A 17,596-nucleotide genomic window follows, 5' to 3' on the forward strand; every position below is an offset into this window, starting at 1 on the left:
TGTGAGTGTGTCAGCAGACAAACTGCATTCAGCTTTAACACCATCACTTCCTCATTTACTTATTTGCCCCACAAAGAGCCCTCTAGTGAAGAATCCATGTATTGACCTCAAATAAATGTATTTTCTATTTCTTGTCATCATTATTAAAATTATAATATTGTTTTTTAGTTTACAAAATGTAAAAATTGCAATATCATTAAATTTCACATAAATATTTTGTGTTTATTTACAACAAAAAACCTTCAGTGATAACAATGAGAACGTGAAGATGTGAAGCTGTTTGTTGTTGTTAATTTAACAGATGTTAAACCTCCAAACATGATGTCTTTAATGTTTTAATTTTTGACACAAACAATGTGAAGGATTTTTATGTTTGAAGCTGCAAATCACCCAGAAAGTAACACAACGCGCACAACTATTGATAATGGATTGCATATATATAGTGCTTTTCAAGACCCTCAAAGCGTTTTACGATTCCACTATTCATTCACACACTGGTGGAGGCAGCTACAGTTGTAGTCAGAACAGAAGCGAGGTTGCTGTATCACGCCCCTCTGGCCATCACCAGTAGGCGATAGGTGAAGTGTCTTGCCCAAGGGCACAACAACAGAGACTGTCCGAGCCGGGGCTCCAACCGGCAACCTTCCAATCACAAGACGAACTGCCAACTCTTGAGCCACGATCGCCCCATTCAACACAATCATGCCAGACATTGGCTGTATCCCAATTCAGGGTCTGCAGCCTTAAAGTACGCAGCCTCAACGGTCCTCAAGGGCCGCGTACTTAAAGACCGCTTAGGCTGGAAGTGCGAGGCTTGTGTAATGGGACGGTCTAGCCTCCGTTGCGCTGCCCAGGTTGTCTAGCAACCATGATACTAACAGCTGGAAACGTTTCATACAGCTTTGTTTGACAGAAATGAAGGAGAAAATCTTTTGTTCATTTGTTTGTTTCTTTCTACATGAGCTTTGATCATTCTCTGTAGGATTAAGCTCAGCTATTGAACGGAGTATATTTTAAAGTAAAGGCTTTAAAACCAAGTTAGTACAAACGTCACTAATGTCACATAACTTTGCTGACATGTGGCCAACAGTAATGTTTTAATGTTCTTCATTATTAAACATTTGCACATAAATACGTGACATAATATTCAGTACTTACTTAAAGTTTACTCTTCGGGCGCCCCTCATCCGCCGTTTTTTTCGGCAAAATTATCCACACCCACCGCCGCACTATGCATTCTGGGATATGTTGGGCCACGAAGTCTACACTGCCACAGCCTTAAAACTCAGGGAAATGAAGGATGCATTTCAGGGCCGCATTTCGAGCAGCCTTTGAATTGGGACAGCCTTTGGCGCGCCGCTGTGACGTAATCGGCCTTGAAATGCGTACTTTAAGGCTGCAGACCCTGAATTGGGATACAGACATTGACACCACATAATATCATCAGACATCTTTAAATTGAAAATCAGGTATTTGTACAGCAGATGATGTTTTTTGTAGTGTTTGCTTTCATGTTGTTCTGTCTCTAAACACAATGAAATGCATGTGATGCAAAATACAAGACCTGCTAATCGTGTTACTTTAGGCGCTTTAGGTTTTCTTACTTTCTGGGTGATCATGTCTTCAGGTCGTTCTTTTAAGTTTGTTTTTTGAACCACAATATGACCTCAAACAATTTCATGTCTCTGCTTTCACCATCAATGCTGACAGATACATGCTCTTCCACTTATATGGTTAGAGTTCACAAGGAAGGTGGAGTTTATCACAGTTTCCACGGGGCAAGAGGTGAGGCGACCCTGGACAGCCCAACAGTCTCTCACAGGGCAAACACAGAGAGAAAGAAAACTAGATGTACTCACACCTGTGAACAAACACAGGAAGAACATGTGAAGGCAAAGTCCCAGACATGAAGCCACGAGCTTGTTAAAGCGAGACGACCACCATAACCACTGCACCACCACACAGACAGAGCTTTCATGAAAACACAATGAAATTGTGGCTCGTCACATGTTTAACTGAGATCATTTGTCACTGAAAAATTATAAAGCCAAAAATTCTGGAAGAAAAATAAACAGAAAACAATTCATTCAAAGTAGATTCAGTATTTTGTCAAATATCTCATGTAATACATTCTTCACTAGAGGGCTCTTTGTGGGGCAAATAAGTAAATGAGGAAGTGATGGTGTTAAAGCTGAATGCAGTTTGTCTGCTGACACACTCACACAAGTCAGTGATTCCTGTCGGACAGAAGTTGATTTTTAACATTCATGTTTCTGATATTTCTGAAACTCTGAGAGCAGCAGTGATCGGCTCTTTATAATCATCATACATCAACTTTCTCATTAGAAGAGAAAATCTACAGCAGCCATGTTGTTGGCCGAAGCTGGATGTTTGTTCATGGGTTTCATTCTGTGTCTCTCAGGTAGGAATAATTTGTTTCTCCTCCTCATGATGACTGTGATGATGTTTGTGGAAGGCAGGAGTTTTAGTGTCAAACCTGCAGAAAGTTACAAAATGATTTTAGAGAACAGAAGATTGACAGTTAACAGGATTTGTACTTTTACTGTTCTGAACTGTCAAGTGTATCAAAGCACCAGATTGTGATCCTTCACAGTAACATGCTGTCATCACAGATTAGCACAGAAAAGAAAGTTAGCATAAATGTTCACCATGTTTTCTAATCACATGTTGTGTTAAAGGTGTTCAGGGAAAAGCAAACAGCATCTGTGCCTTGAAAGGTTCATCAGTGAATCTGCCCTGCTCACATCAACATCCCACTGCAGGAAATGGCTGGTACACTGGACACGATACTGTCTCCAAGATAATGTTCTCAGTAGAGGAAACACATGTAAAGTACAGCATGTCAGCAGAGAGTAATTTCACTCTAACAATCAATAATCTGACAGAGAGAGATGCAAATTTTTACTGCTGCATTAAAACTGCTGACAGATCAAAGTGCCAACAAAGTGGAATTCATCTCCATGTTACAGGTACAGTTCTTTTTACAAATGCATCATAAATGAATGAGTTTATGAATGATCAGTGTATTCATGTTGGTCATGTGACCTCTCAGAGCTGCAGGTAAAGGTGATTCCTGCCACAGAGGGACAGACAGTAACACTGATGTGCAGCAGCAGCTGTCCTCTGACTGAAAAGCCTGCAGCCTACATCTGGTACAAGAACAGAGAGTTTCTCTATGAGGACTGGTCTCCCTGGTACCAAGAGCTGCTCAGCAGTGAGGAAGCAGTCACATACTCCTGTGCTGTCAAAGGCTACGAGCATCTCAGAGCCCCTGAAGTCTCTGTGGGTGAGTCATGATGGACACCTCCTCATCATGTTATGAGATGTTAAACACAAACACTTTACTCTTCAGACTCTAATGAATTTACTGAAAGTTGTTGGTTTTTCTCAGGTTCCATCACAGAGACCTGCTTCAGTGTGACCTATGCTAAAGGGAGAATGTGTTCTTCTCAGCAGACATCAGTGGACGAGTCCTGCTCCATCACATATCCCAGAGGTGAAGTTCTGGACAAACTGCACTTTGAAATTTCATTTTTATTTGTTAATTTATTTGACATGACAGAGATGAACTGGTGGAAAATGTGTTCATCATCTCCCAACAGAAATTCATGTCCAGAGGACTCCTGCTGAACACAGAGGTCACATCAGACTGACCTGTAACAGCAGCTGTTTTCTGACTGAGCCTCTGATTTCCTTTGTGTGGTATGAGACCAGAAAGCCTACAGTGCAGGAGGGAAAACAAATTCTAGTTTCCATTTCTCATCCAGACAGTTTGTCTTGTGCTGTAAAAGGTCTTGAGGATGTGCGCTCTGCTGACGTCTGTGAGTAAACTTATTGTCTCTCCACTTACAAAGTATTACCACCACTTCTTGCAATTAAGACTATTCATCACACTGGTTTCCTGTAAAGTTCAGGATCAGTTTTAAAACGTTGGTGATCACATCACAATTCTCAGCTGCAGATCCAAAACTCTCCCTCTTCAGATCTGCTCATCTATGATACTAACAGTATTCATCTCCTGACTTCTGCTCAGCTTTTTCAGTCTCACCCAAGAGTAACTCAGTCTGTCATTTTGCCCAGTGTATTTCTTTCTTCTTTTATATATATTTAATGTTATTATTTTATTATTGCTTTTGTTAATTATTTGGTTGTTTTTATTCTAAGTATACTTCAAAGTGCTTTTTACTTGTTGTTGTGTTTAAATGTGTGATAGAAATAAACTGATTTGACTAATTAAGTTAAAATATCTCTTCTCTGTTTCATTGATATTTCAGGTTTCAGTGATTTCTGCTGGGCGTTGAATTATGTCCACAGCAGAATCTGTGCTCTGGAAGGATCTTCAGTCAACATCTCCAGTAAATACTCACATCCTGACTACGAGCAGATACAGTCTAAATGTTGGTATAAAGTCAAGAGAAATGCTGAGGAGGACATCAGGAGGAACCTGACTGAGGATGCAGATCATGTGGAGTATGATGACATCATGAAGAACCAACACATCCTCAGATTAAAGAAGCTGAAGAGAGATGACTCAGCAGAATACAGGTTCACCATCACAACAGAAAATGAAGAAGTGATAGAGTCTGATTTTCCTGGAGTTACTCTGATTGTCACAGGTAATTACAGCTTGTTTGACTCACTGTTCATTGTTTAGATCCCAGTTAGTCCTGTGTGTTACTCAAATAAGCTAACAGAAACTAATCTAAGCTGGTAGTGGGGAGACTCACCCAGCTCTAACAGCCTACAGCTGCATGACTACAACGTTTCAGCTTGATGATGAAATCCACGAGCAACTCCAGAGTTAGCTGCAATTATTAGCTATTAATGGCAATTAACAGAAGCTCTGCTCACCTATGTTTGCACTTGTTACTTTAGTGGTGAAAATAGATCCCAGGTATGTGTTAGCATAAGGACTAGAACAATCTGTGAGAACGATTTTAGAGATGTAATATTTATACACACGTTTTCAGCTTTATTGTTACTGAAAATGTCCACAACTTTAGACTTTAAATGTAGTCTTGTGTTGCTTTGAAGGAGAGAGAGCATCAATGAGGAGAAGCAGAGACTCAGCACAAAATCACCAAACCTCTTCCAGGTTTCAGTCCAACACAGCATGAATTCCAGTTCATAAATCTATTGATTATGGTTCAATTCTCTCGGGTTTCCTACTAAAGATGTTCTCCAGTAATGTAAAAGCTGTCACACGTACAGTACAGTAATATTTTTACATTTCTGGCCGTTTGAACATTTACTGTCAGTAGGTTCATTTTGGGTTAAAATCTTTACTAAATTGTATATTTTTTTCCTTAAATTTAATACAGTTCTAATATTTGTAAAAAGAAAAAAAATGTTCTCAGTCACTTTGTAACATTGATGCCTAAAAACCAACCTGCTGTTTATAAGAAATAACTCTTACATTTACTGACCAGTCTGAGTGTCTTCCAGAGCTGAGAATGAAGATGAGTCCTTCTGCAGTGGTGACAGAGGGTCAGAGAGTCACACTGACCTGCAGCACCAGCTGTCCTCTGACTGACAACACAAACTACATTTGGTACTTGAACAGTCGACCTCTGACCCCGAGAGAGAACCAGAACAAACATCTGATCCTAGACCCAGTCAGCAGGGAGGATGCAGGAAGCTACTCCTGTGCTGTGAAAACCAACAAAGATATCAGCTCTGCTCCAAAGACTCTCACTGTCCAAAGTATCACAGGAACATGGACACCAGCAGCTGCAGGAGTTTCTGCAGCTCTGCTGGTTTTAATACTTCTCACTGTCTGCTGGTGGATCAGGTGAGGATAAAGACTGTTTCCTCTGTCAAATCTCTTAGGTTTCATCTAGAATTTACACACTAACCAGACACCACCTGTTCATGTTTGTATTCACTATTTTTCATAAACCAGAAGAAAGAGGAACTCTCACCAACCTTCAAGAAATGAAGATTTGGATGATTTGGAGGTGATAAAAATAAAGTACAGTTTTAGTACAACACAAAACATCAGTGTCATTCTATACTTTTTCATACAAGTCATTTTTTAAGAGATGATACGTTTCTTATTCATTATTTAATCAGATCATTGTTCTTTCTTAGTTTTTTGTCTTCTTTTAGTTTTTCTTCTGCTGAGACAGAAATGTTATGTACCACATGTTTTAAGGTCCTGTACTCTACAGCAACAAATAATAGACCAGTCAGTTTTTTTAAAAGCTTTATGATAGTTTTTTAAAATGTCAGAGCAAATTATTTAAACAGACTCACTCACATAGTTTAACTCATATAGAAGATCTATGAATATAAGTTTGAATCTACTACTTTGGGCTAATTCTACCATCCAGCTGAGCTCTTAGTTGAAGGATCTGCAACAATGTATTCATTATTGTAAAAATAACAACAATCATCATCATCACTGAAAATGTAACTTCTCTGTTTCTTTGTTATCATTTAAACTTTGGTCCCCAGTATGACGACATCGCAGCCCATCGAGGAGAGCAGGACCTGAACTACCAAAGACTCCACGTCTACAAGAATGAAACAGATTCTCTCTACTCCACGATTCCTCCATCTCAGCCCCGAGAACAACATCATATCCACTACAAACCTGAGTATGTCTGAAATATTAATTACACTGTAAATGAGGGCTATATTGTTACAAAACTGTAGATTATTACAGACTGGGCTTTATAATAACCTGAATAAGATCAAAGTGGATTATAGAGTTCATTACTTTGTGTTTTGAATATAGAGGGCTGTGAGCTCCTTTCCAGATTCAGTGGATCAAATAAGGAAATTGTTTTTGTTTTTGTCTTATATTTCACATAGTCAGTCATCTTTTTTTAACTAGATCAAAGAGGACTTCCAGACAGTCTCCAAGAAGAACATCAGACAACAAAGAGCAGGTACAGAACTGGATTCAAACAAAAACATCTCCTCATCTGTCGTGTTTGTCTTCACCTGAAATAATCCAAAAAGTCTTCAGCTTTTTCAGTTTTCTCACAAACTCTACCTGAAGATTTTCTTTTATAGAGTTTTTATTAGATTATATACAGTTACACCATGAACATCATGTGACAGGGACACACTACTATTATATTTTGAGATACTACAAATGCCATACATCGACAATCATTAGGCTGATATCAGGCTTACATATTATTTTTGGACATTGAACAGACGTGAAGTTTAGCCCTGACTGTACACAGATTTCACTCTGATTTGAACTACATCAAAAAGCCATGTAGTATAATTTATGTTAATAAACTAGGAAATAATTCCCTGAAACGACCACTAAAAGGCTTGTTTACCACATGTTTAACACAGACATTTATCAGTTGAGCTCTACAAAGTGATGTTTATAATGCTCTGAAAGGAGAGTGAGCTAAAGATTTAGTTTAATATAAATGTATAATTACTGTCTCGTCTCCTCAGATGAACCCTGAAAGTATCTCAGCTCAGTCAGCAGAGCAGGATGATCATCACTACAGGAGACTGCACTTCAGTCAGAACCACACAGCTGATCTCTACTCCACCATGGAGCCACTGCCTGCTCACTAAAGAAGAGTTTGTTACCATGGTGATTTAAAGGAACATTTTGTGGAGAGTTTGTGTCTGAAATAACTTCAGTGTCACAGCAGAGACACCACAGCTGGTGTGTCTGTCAGTGGGTTTCACACATTGTACTAAAACAGACAACACAGGAAAGTAATTAACAGAAATATAGAAATACTTCAGCTTCACTTTAAAGAGGTCCAATGAAAATAGGAGACATGCTAATGATATTACTCTGTGAGCTTTGGTTTGTTTTACTTTCTGGGTGCTCTGCAGCTTTGACTGTAAAATTATTAACTCTGTTTCTGACGCAACATAAAACATCAAAGTCATCACGTCTGCAGGTTTAACTTCTGTCAAGTGTTGGGGGTTTTTTTTCTAAACCACAAAATAACAACTAAACCACATGTCTCTGTTCCCACTGTTACACTGACAGGTATTGATGAAAATATAATTACATTTAATTACATTACATTTAATAATTTCCTATGTGTACTTTGTAAAAACTAAACAATAAAAAGAAAAAATGCAGCAAAGAAGAAAACAAATTCTAAGGAACATTCAATATGATGTCAGTGCATCGATTCTCCACTAGAGGGCTCTGCTTTGTGGGAAAGACATATGAGGAAGTGTTGCTTTTAATGCTGAATGCAGTCTGTCTGCAGACACACTCACACGAGTCACATCTTTTTAACCAACAACACAAAGCATCCCTCTGAAAATGACATAAGGGCTGAACTAACAACACGTAATAGAAGCATAACAGAATTTTCATGCTGGTGAGTATTTTTTTTTAGGTAGGGGAGACCGGGGATAGTTGTAACATGGGTCAGTTGTAACTCTTCCAATTTCTCCAATCAGGGCTAAGTTTCAAATGATGTGACTCATCCTGTGCATGCCCAATTCAGTTCTGCTATCACATGTGAAAAATCAGCACATTTTGTCAAACACAGACAATTTCAAGGTTCAAGGTTCTTTATTTGTCACATGCATAGTTATACAAGTATAACACACAGTGAAATGTAGCCTGACACGCTCCTCGACATGTGCAAAAATTGGGGGGGGGTGTAGAGGAAGAACATTATATATATATATACATACATATAGTATATACACTGGGTGAATGTGCAGTAGTAGCAGCAAGCAGGTGAATTCTGTACATTAATATGAATAGACATCTGACTATTTTACGGGATAGACAATATAAACATATTTAAAATTAAAGGAATTGAAATGTACATTGTGCCTGGGTTTAGAGTGTCTGGAAGAGTCCTGTCTCAGTCAATTATAGATGATGTGAGAGGGCGGGTGTGTGTGTTTAGGGCACGGATGGCTTGGGGATAGAAGCTCCTCTTGAGTCTCTCTGTCCTTGCCCGGAAGATGCGGAACCTTCTACCAGATTGCAGAAGTTGGAACAGTTTGTTGCCAGGATGGGACGGGTCCTTCAGTATCTGCGCTGCTCTAGTCCGGCATCTCCTGGTGTAGGTGTCCTGAAGCGGGGGGAGAGCAATCCTGCAGCAGCGTTCTGCTGTACGGATCACTCTCTGGAGAGCTTTTTGGTCCTTCACACAGCTGTTCCCAAACCACGATGTCATGTTCTGTGTGAGGATGCTCTCCACAGCGCCTGTATAGAAAATCCTGAGGATCTTTGGAGAGACCCTGAACTTCCTCAGTTGTCGTAGGTGATACAGGCGCTGCCTAGCCTTTTTGGTCTGGACCTGAATGTGGGCAGCCCATGTCAGGTCTGAGGAGATGTGGACACCAAGATACTTGAAGGACTGCACCCTCTCCACTGGAGCTCCATTGATGATAATGGGCTTGTAGTCTCTGTGCTGACCCCTTTTGAAGTCCACCACCAGCTCCTTGGTCTTGCTGACGTTCAGCTGGAGGTGGTTGTCCTGGCACCACGATGCCAGATTCTTCACTTCATCCATGTAGGCCGCCTCATCGTTGTTGGAGATGGCACCCAACACCACTGTGTCGTCAGCAAACTTCACAATGGTGTTGGAGCCGTGGGTGGCCACACAGTCTGAAGTGTAGAGGGAGTAGAGCAGTGGCGAGAGGACACATCCCTGAGGTGCTCCTGTGTTGATGGTGATGCTGTTGGAGAAGCACCTGCCCACCCTCACCACCTGAGTTCTGCCAGTGAGGAAGTCCAACACCCATGCACACAGACGGCTGTTAAGTCCCGGATCCCTGAGCTTTGTGAACAGTCTGCAGGGCACTATTGTGTTAAACGCTGAACTGTAATCAACAAACAGCATTCGCACATAGTTACCCTGTTTCTTGTCCACGTGGCTGAGAGTGGTGTGTAGGACGTGGGCGATGGCATCCTCTGTGGATCTGTTGGATCTGTAGGCGAACTGCAGCGGATCTGTGGTGTCTGGGATGGAGGAGGAGATGATGTTCTTCAGCAGCCTCTCAAACACCTTCATTACTACCGAGGTCAGTGCAACTGGCCGGTAATCGTTCAGGGATGAGGGTTTGCACGAAACACGAAGCACGAAACACAAAAAAAAGTAATTTGTATGCCAAAAAGTAAGTTTTTCTACTTTATTTCAATTTGTAATAGCATTATCTGCTTTGCAGCTAAACTCAAACTTAAATTATGTTATTTGTATGTCTATGGGGATATATTCTGTGTAAGTCTTTAGTGCTAATGTTTTAGCCGTTGGCTGTAATGTTAGCTAGTTTATGGCTATAGGAGTCTGGGTCAGTTGTAACAGCAACAGTCTGGGTTAGTTGTAACAATAATGTATGTTACAACTTACCACACTATTACTTTAACTTATATTGAGGCAACGACATCAGCAGAGAGAGGTTCACTGGTCGCATTTGTATATGTGGTTAATGCCATTGGCAACACAATTCCTCCACTGTTTGTGTTCCCACACATACATTATGCAGACCACTGTGTCAGAGATGGGCAGTAGGAAGTACTGGTTGTGGAAATAAATCAGGATGGGTGCAAGAAACAGATTTCCTCATCTTTCTGAAGCACTTTGCAAACCACACCAAGGTAAGCCATGATAAAAAGTAATGGAATTGCGATGCTGGTGAACAACTACATTTTTTCAGCTTCATTGTTATGTTCAAAATTGGTGCAAGAGTTGTAGGTTATAATGCCCACTGAGCCAATGAGGCCAAACTCAAGGAAGACCAACCAAAATGAATGAAATATTCAGCTGCAGAAAATTCCATAATTTGTCTTTTTTGGGGGGTTGGAATATGTTCAAAAGCTAGATTTCTGCATTCTGTCACACACACACACAGCTACATAAATGGATGTAAGTGCATTCATGTGTTGAATAAACAAAGATTACATGTTAATGTTTTGTTAGTACCCTTATTTCATTGTGTTACATTTTACCCCAGGATATGTTACAACTAACCCAGACTATGGGGTTAATTGTAACATTTCACTCTTTGTGTTTGAGACCATACCATGCAATGGGTAATTGTGCTGCAGAGAAAATAGCTGCACTATTTAATAGCAGAGACATGTAAATACTTTGCATTACATTTTGAATCCACTACCTTAAAAGAGCTTCAATTTACAGACAGAAATGTCAAAAATGTTACAACTATCCCCAGTCTCCCCTATCATTAGCCTAAAATAAATACCAGAGTCTTTATAGCCAGTCTTCAAACTCACCAGCCTTTTTGAACTAACTGTGGGATCTTCTAAATGTTAACTTTATTTATAACACACATCTGTGCTCCACAATAAACTTTTTTGAACACTTTTCTTACGTCTGCCACCGTTCTGTTGTGGAATTCTTCCAAACACGTTAATTCAAGATTCTTTCTCTTTACGTCTACAATGCTAACTTGTTAGCATAATGTTGCAAACTAGCTCTGAACTGGTATTGATACTGTAATGAAAATATTATTTTTGTTTGCATTTTTTTCTAATCAATTAGTGTCATAATTAAATTGCTGGATAAATTGGCTGGGTGAGTTAACTTTGATTCCGCCCCAAAATAGATACATAAACAAATGCCCTCGATCCTCAATGAGCTCAAATAATGTTGTAAAGGAGAGTGGACCAATATTCCTTCACATCAATGTGAAAGACTGTTAAAGTAAAAACAAAAATAAGTTATTAAAGTAAAAAAAATGTGTCGGTCAGATTGGTAACAAGTCCAGACTGTTCCCTGCCTCTTTCACTATGTTATGGATAGGCTCCAGCCCCCAGCAGAAGGGGATGGATGGAAGTGAAAGAATAAAGTCTGGCTCTCAAGACTACCATGACCTGAATGATTGAGATCCTACACAGACAACATTTTAACCCATTGCTGTTTAATGTTTCATGACGTATTTATAAATTTGGACCAAGAAAGGAACAGGACCAGTTTGTGAATTAAAAAGTCACAAAACCTGAAAAGGCAGATTTTTGAGAACCAGTTCAAATGTGTTTCATGTTCAGCAGAAAATACTTTTATTTCATTGTGCTTGTTTGTTGATCTGCAAAGACAAAGAAAAAAAACTCAAATATGTTAAAGGATGAAATTTATTGTTTCACTTTTAATGCAAAATGTTTGTTACATGTTCATGAATATGAAGTCTTATTGATATTCTATCCTGTAACTATCCTGGATTTTTGATGAAGACATTTTTGACTTTACAGGAAATTGAGCTGCACTGTTTGTTTGTTTGTTTGTTTGTTTGTTTGTTTTCTTTATTACAGTCTTTGGGACTATTTTGCTCTACAGTTTTGCTGGCATGTTGAGCAAAGCCTGATATAATGATGACTTTATAATGTGTGAAAGAGACTTTAAGAGAGATATGCACATAGATAAAGCACTGTTTTTGAGGCTTCCTCTTATCCGGTGTGAAACAGAGCCTGAGAGCGATTGTCTCAACATAAAGAGCTGGTAACCATTTCAAATGTTTTAGTTTCAGTTCCTATGAGGGTTTGAAAGAAGCCTGTAAAGAGTCACCACAGTTTGTCCATACTCATCAGAAAAAGTAAATACAAGAAGTGAATGTAATACCAACATCATGAACAGAACAATTTAAGTTCTGTACAGGCAGATGCGTTGTTATATTTTATCTTCTTTAAGTTGATGTGCTGTACAGGCTCTAGGTGTCCACAGCCTGGTCATTGCGTCTGAAAGTAACAAAAATGGTGCATTAATTAAAAAAATACAAAAATACAAAAAAAAATCTAATTTTATAAGGAATCTGCTCTGTGGCTTACACATGAAACGTGGTTTTTAAAGGAGGATTTACAACACAATGTAGGCAGCACGGTGGCATGGTGGTTAGCACTGTTGCCGCACAGCAAGAAGGTCCTGAGTTCAATTCCACCATCAGGCCGGGGTCTTTCTGTGTGGAGTTTGCATGTTCTCCCCGTGTTTGCGTGGGTTCTCTCCGGGTACTCCGGCTTCCTCCCACCGTCCAAAGACATGCAGCTTGTGGGGATAGGTTAATTGGATAATTCAAATTGCCACTAGGTGTGAATGTGCGAGTGAATCTGAGTGTGAATGGTTGTCTGTCCCTGTGTGTTGGCCCTGCGACAGACTGGCGACCTGTCCAGGGTGTACCCCGCCTCTCGCCCCATGACAGCTGGGATAGGCTCCAGCGCCCCCCGCGACCCTGAAAAGGATAAGCGGTAGCGAATGGATGGATGGATTTACAACACACTTTAGTCCTCCTGCTCAGTGGGGAAACATATTTTTTTTCACTTACTGCAGTAGAACAACTTTATGTGAAAAACTGATTTGCAGTGTAAATGTAGTCAAACTTCTTTACACTGACAGGATGGGCTTCTCTGGTCCCACCAACTTAAGAATAAAGTTTTTATAAACATAAAACTTAAGCATATGTGTAAGTTCAAAAAGTAATCAGTAATCTGCAATGACTCATCTGTTCTTTAGTTCACTGCCACTAGCCCATCTTGTCAAACTCAATACTGACATCATTACTCTTGTCCAGTCATCGTCTTCTTACCCACCCTCTCTAAGCCAATCAGCTTCCATTTCACTCTGCTCCACCACAACCACCCACACATGCAGGGCTTGGGGTGCAGCTGTGTCACTGAAGTGCAGGGGAGGCACTCCCCCTCTGTCCCCTTCTGGCTGCCTGTGGCTCAATTTTCTTCACACACCCCCATTCTCTGTGAGCCATCGGGGTGTAGCGGCTTTGAGGAGGAGTTGGCTGTCTGATTGGAGTCTGGGATGCCGGGCTTCCCTGCTACTGCGGGAGCGGTCTTCTTGTCTCCACCCCAGGGAAAAGGGTAACATCTCCTGGGTCTAGGTGTAGTTTCCCCCTCTGGTGCTGGTTGTGCCTGGACCTGGGGTATAGAGTATGTTTTGGGAGTGTGATTGTGTGTACAGTGTCTTTTTGTGTCTGTCGCCACATTGGGTGGAGTATTTGTATATGTGTGCATGAGGGTGGGAATGCATGTTTGTGTCTGTGTGTGCCTGTTCGTCTGTGTCTATATGTCAGGTCGGGTCTTAGACTCCACCTCTCTGGGAAGATGCCTGGTGCCTGTGGCTTGGTTGGGCCCCTTCCGGGGGGTGGGGGGCCCACAGTCCTCTGGGCCTGCGGCAGTGCATTTCCTGTTAGTGACTTATATAGTAATAACACTAAAGTTGTTGCTTATGAGACAACTATTAGGATAATAAGCATACAATGAAAAGCATTTTGAACAACAATACTTAATATGACTTAAAATCACATTATTGAGTTTGTGATAGATATATTTATTGTGGGGTTTTCGTATGTTGTTAAATAAGGACACAGAAGGTGTGTCTTGTGGTAGAAAAAGAGACTTTAGAGGAAGGATCAAATCTAATTTGTGTAGCTCTACTTGCTGGATTCATACTCATCAAGAACCTTCAAATGTGTTTTTGTAGTTACACTCACTGCCAGAAGAGAGCTAAAAGTAATAAATGTAGTCTACTTCTAGTCTACTAATAAATATAGCAGATAATGCCAGAGAGAGAGAGAGAGAGGGAGTGACACAATACGGCTCAGTGAAGTGTATCACACTATGCACACATCATTCATTGTAACAGCTGTCAACAACGTTTTTTCTTCTGATTAGGTTGGTTGAGTTTCTGGTGACCTCTTCAGGTTGTACACTGTAAAAAAAATCTAATTTTATAAGAAATCTGTTCTGTGAATTACACATGAAACATGGTTTTTGAAGGAGGATTTAAAACACACTTTAGTCCTCCTGTTCAGTGGGGAAACATATTTACTAAAGCAGTGTATTTATATCTAAATTCATGATATTCATACTTAAAATTTGGTGTAATATTACGCTGCGCTAACTTAGAGGAAAGTATTTTGCTTTTTACAACATTTATTCATTTTATTTTACCTTACCTTATATAAATATAAATACTATATAGATTCCATGTTTTTTTGTGATCTTTATTGTGATCTGGAATTGTTTTCCTGATAAATTGATATATGTGAATTTTACAGGTCATGTTATAGTTACACTGAAATATATGTATCACTACAAATCAGAAAACATGCTGTAGTTCTGGTCTCACTGAAAGTTTTCTTTTCAGCTATACATGGCTGTGACAGGTTATCATGCTAAAAATGATAAATATGATTCTGTTCAGACCAATGTTCACAGGCTTGCTCCTGTTTGTTGTTGTGGAAAAATAGGGGGAAAATGGATCAACAGGGTTTGTACCACCATTGACAAAAATGCTCAATTATAGCAGCTCTTGTATATCCGACGCGTGGATGCAGTCTTGTCTCATCAGTGGTTGGGAGTGAAATTCTCACCATCATGTAGGCACCAGTTTGGTAATGAAGTGTGTCATGGCCTTGAGCAAAGCTTAGTTAGAGTTTATGAAGACTGAAAAACAACTACAACTTTGTACAAGAAAGTTACAAATACATATCAATAGTACAGAGAGGTTAGAGGAGGTGAAACACACATTTTCCATCACATTTGTCATTCCCCTTCATCAAGACCAGGTATTTAAGGAGCAGCTGTGGCAGCAGTTCTCTTCCTGATCATTGTCTCCTCTCTCTACAGCATTAACTCATGCACACATCCCTGTGGTGATGATCACTTTGTGAGTCTGACACAGAAAGCAAATAAGTTATTTTGTCCTGAGTTAATGCCCCTTAAAACTGACCTATTTCAGACTTACAGTTCAATACTATTCAATATAGCAAATCTCCAACTGGACAGTGTTAAATAAAATTATTTCCTTTTAAACTTGAAGCTTTTAACATATTTCTTTTTGCATTGGGACAGAAATTAATATGAAAAAGGCTCTTTTCAAATTTGTTTGGGTGAGTGGAAAATATTTTTTGTGGTATCGTAAAAAAATATTTGTTATATAAATATATTGGTATGGAAAACATTTATTATTCATAGATACAAGCTCATGTTATTCATCTGAAGAAACAGACAGATAGAATGAGTGTGATAAAGCAGCGGTCTCCAACCTTTTTTGCGCCACGGACCGATTTATGCCTGACAATATTTTCATGGACCGGCCTTTAAGGTGTCACGGATAAATACAACAAAATAAAACTAGTACCGGTACCGAAAAAAAGAAAATTTATTCATAACACACGTGAAAAGACCAAGGAAAACCAAGTAAATGATAAAAACGATAACAAAATAATGCTGAAAACCGATAAAAACCCTGAAAACTATACATTTCACACCTGAGCCTCAACTCTCGCAGCCCGGTGCCAAACGACTCACGGACCGATACCGGTCCGAGGCCTGGGTGTTGGGGACCGCTGTGATAAAGGACATAGTGTGTTGTTACACTGGTAATGCCAGGAGAGGCAGTATCGGTTCTGTAAGAAAGTGGAAGAAGAGAGCGTCCTGCAGGAGGCAGTGAACGGACACTAATGTTATGAACATGTGGCTAAGAGAAGGTTCAGTAAACAAGTAGCAGCAATATTCCTGTGTGAGGCTCAGTCATTTCATTTTTATTTTTTGAAGATGCAACATTCTGCTCTACCAGGTGTAACAATTGAGTTTAACATCCAGGCATCCATGAAAACGGAATTTATGACATTTAACGGAGTTAGAAGTTAGCAGGAAGTTACCTCGCTAGCTTCTATCTAAATACAATATAGCATGTCCTGACTGCGGGGTACAGCTCTGTTATCACTTCCAACTAGTGATGGGATTTCTGGCTCCTTTTAGAGATCCGGCTCTTTCGGTTCGGCTCACTAAAAAGAGCCGGCTCTTTCGGCTCCGAACCGGCTCTTCAGGTTGTTTTGTTGCTTTATTTCATTTATTATTAACAATAATATAAAATTATGCACAAAAGGAATTACTAACGTAAAAAAAAAATGGTTTTATTTATATATGTTTATATATAAATATATGCGGTGGCCCCTAGAGACAAAACACGTACAAACTCCAAAACACATTTCTAGCATGAACTGAACTTCCAAATCAGAGCTACTAGATGACTTAAATTACACAATTGAAAGCATATGTGTGTTGTTTGTGTATTTATACACAGGCACTCATATATATTCAAATAATTTTAAAAAAAAGTTCATTTACCTGTTACTACCACACACCAAATCCGGTCGTTGGTACTTGCTGGCTTGTGTAGCCACAAGATAACAAAAGCTCAACACTGCGCCCAGCATCCTGGAGCACTTCTGTTGTCTTTTGTACGTGTTTTGAGTTTTTATGTGCTTCGGAGTTTGTACGTGTTTTTACGTGTTTTGGAGTTTGTACATGCTTCAGAGTTCGTACGTGATTTGAAGTTTGTACATGCTTCAGAGTTTGTACGTGATTTGAAGTTTGTATGTGCTTTGTCTCTAGGGGTCACTGTAAATATACTTTTATTTATTCACTCCACATAAAATGTAATAAATAAATCATATAATACAAAAATCAACTATTCACATTTCAACTTTTAACTATTTAAATTTTCAGCTTTTGCTTTTTACAAATTTAAAGTGAAAACAACACAAAACACTGCAAACCACAACACAATTAAATATAAATTATAATATGAAAACAAAAAGAACATGCATATTCTCTGTCATATGGGCCTGCATGAATAAACTT

General features: G+C 39.5%; 1 protein-coding gene and 1 long non-coding RNA gene across 2 annotated transcripts; one reads left to right on the forward strand and one right to left on the reverse strand.

Moving 5' to 3' along the window:
* Positions 1-3,074: 3,074 nt before the first annotated feature.
* Positions 3,075-8,337, forward strand: LOC309709260 (uncharacterized protein). Its single transcript, XM_082537814.1, has 9 exons — positions 3,075-3,307; positions 3,413-3,517; positions 3,624-3,842; positions 4,296-4,637; positions 5,467-5,812; positions 5,924-5,978; positions 6,478-6,620; positions 6,860-6,914; positions 7,444-8,337. Exons 1-9 carry the CDS (start codon positions 3,124-3,126, stop codon positions 7,567-7,569), a joined length of 1,575 nt encoding a protein of 524 aa, XP_082393940.1. The 5' UTR covers positions 3,075-3,123; the 3' UTR covers positions 7,570-8,337.
* A 3,871-nt stretch (positions 8,338-12,208) lies between these two features.
* LOC309707888 lies at positions 12,209-17,500 on the reverse strand. The gene is made up of 4 exons (XR_014277114.1): positions 17,081-17,500; positions 14,036-14,112; positions 12,767-13,861; positions 12,209-12,676 (listed from the first exon to the last, which is right to left on the reverse strand). It is a non-coding gene; the product is annotated as an uncharacterized lncRNA (long non-coding RNA).
* Positions 17,501-17,596: the final 96 nt, after the last annotated feature.

Source organism: Aulonocara stuartgranti, assembly GCF_965226115.1.
Source record: "Aulonocara stuartgranti genome assembly, chromosome: 6".
In the NCBI taxonomy this organism is placed as follows: Eukaryota; Metazoa; Chordata; class Actinopteri; order Cichliformes; family Cichlidae; genus Aulonocara; species Aulonocara stuartgranti.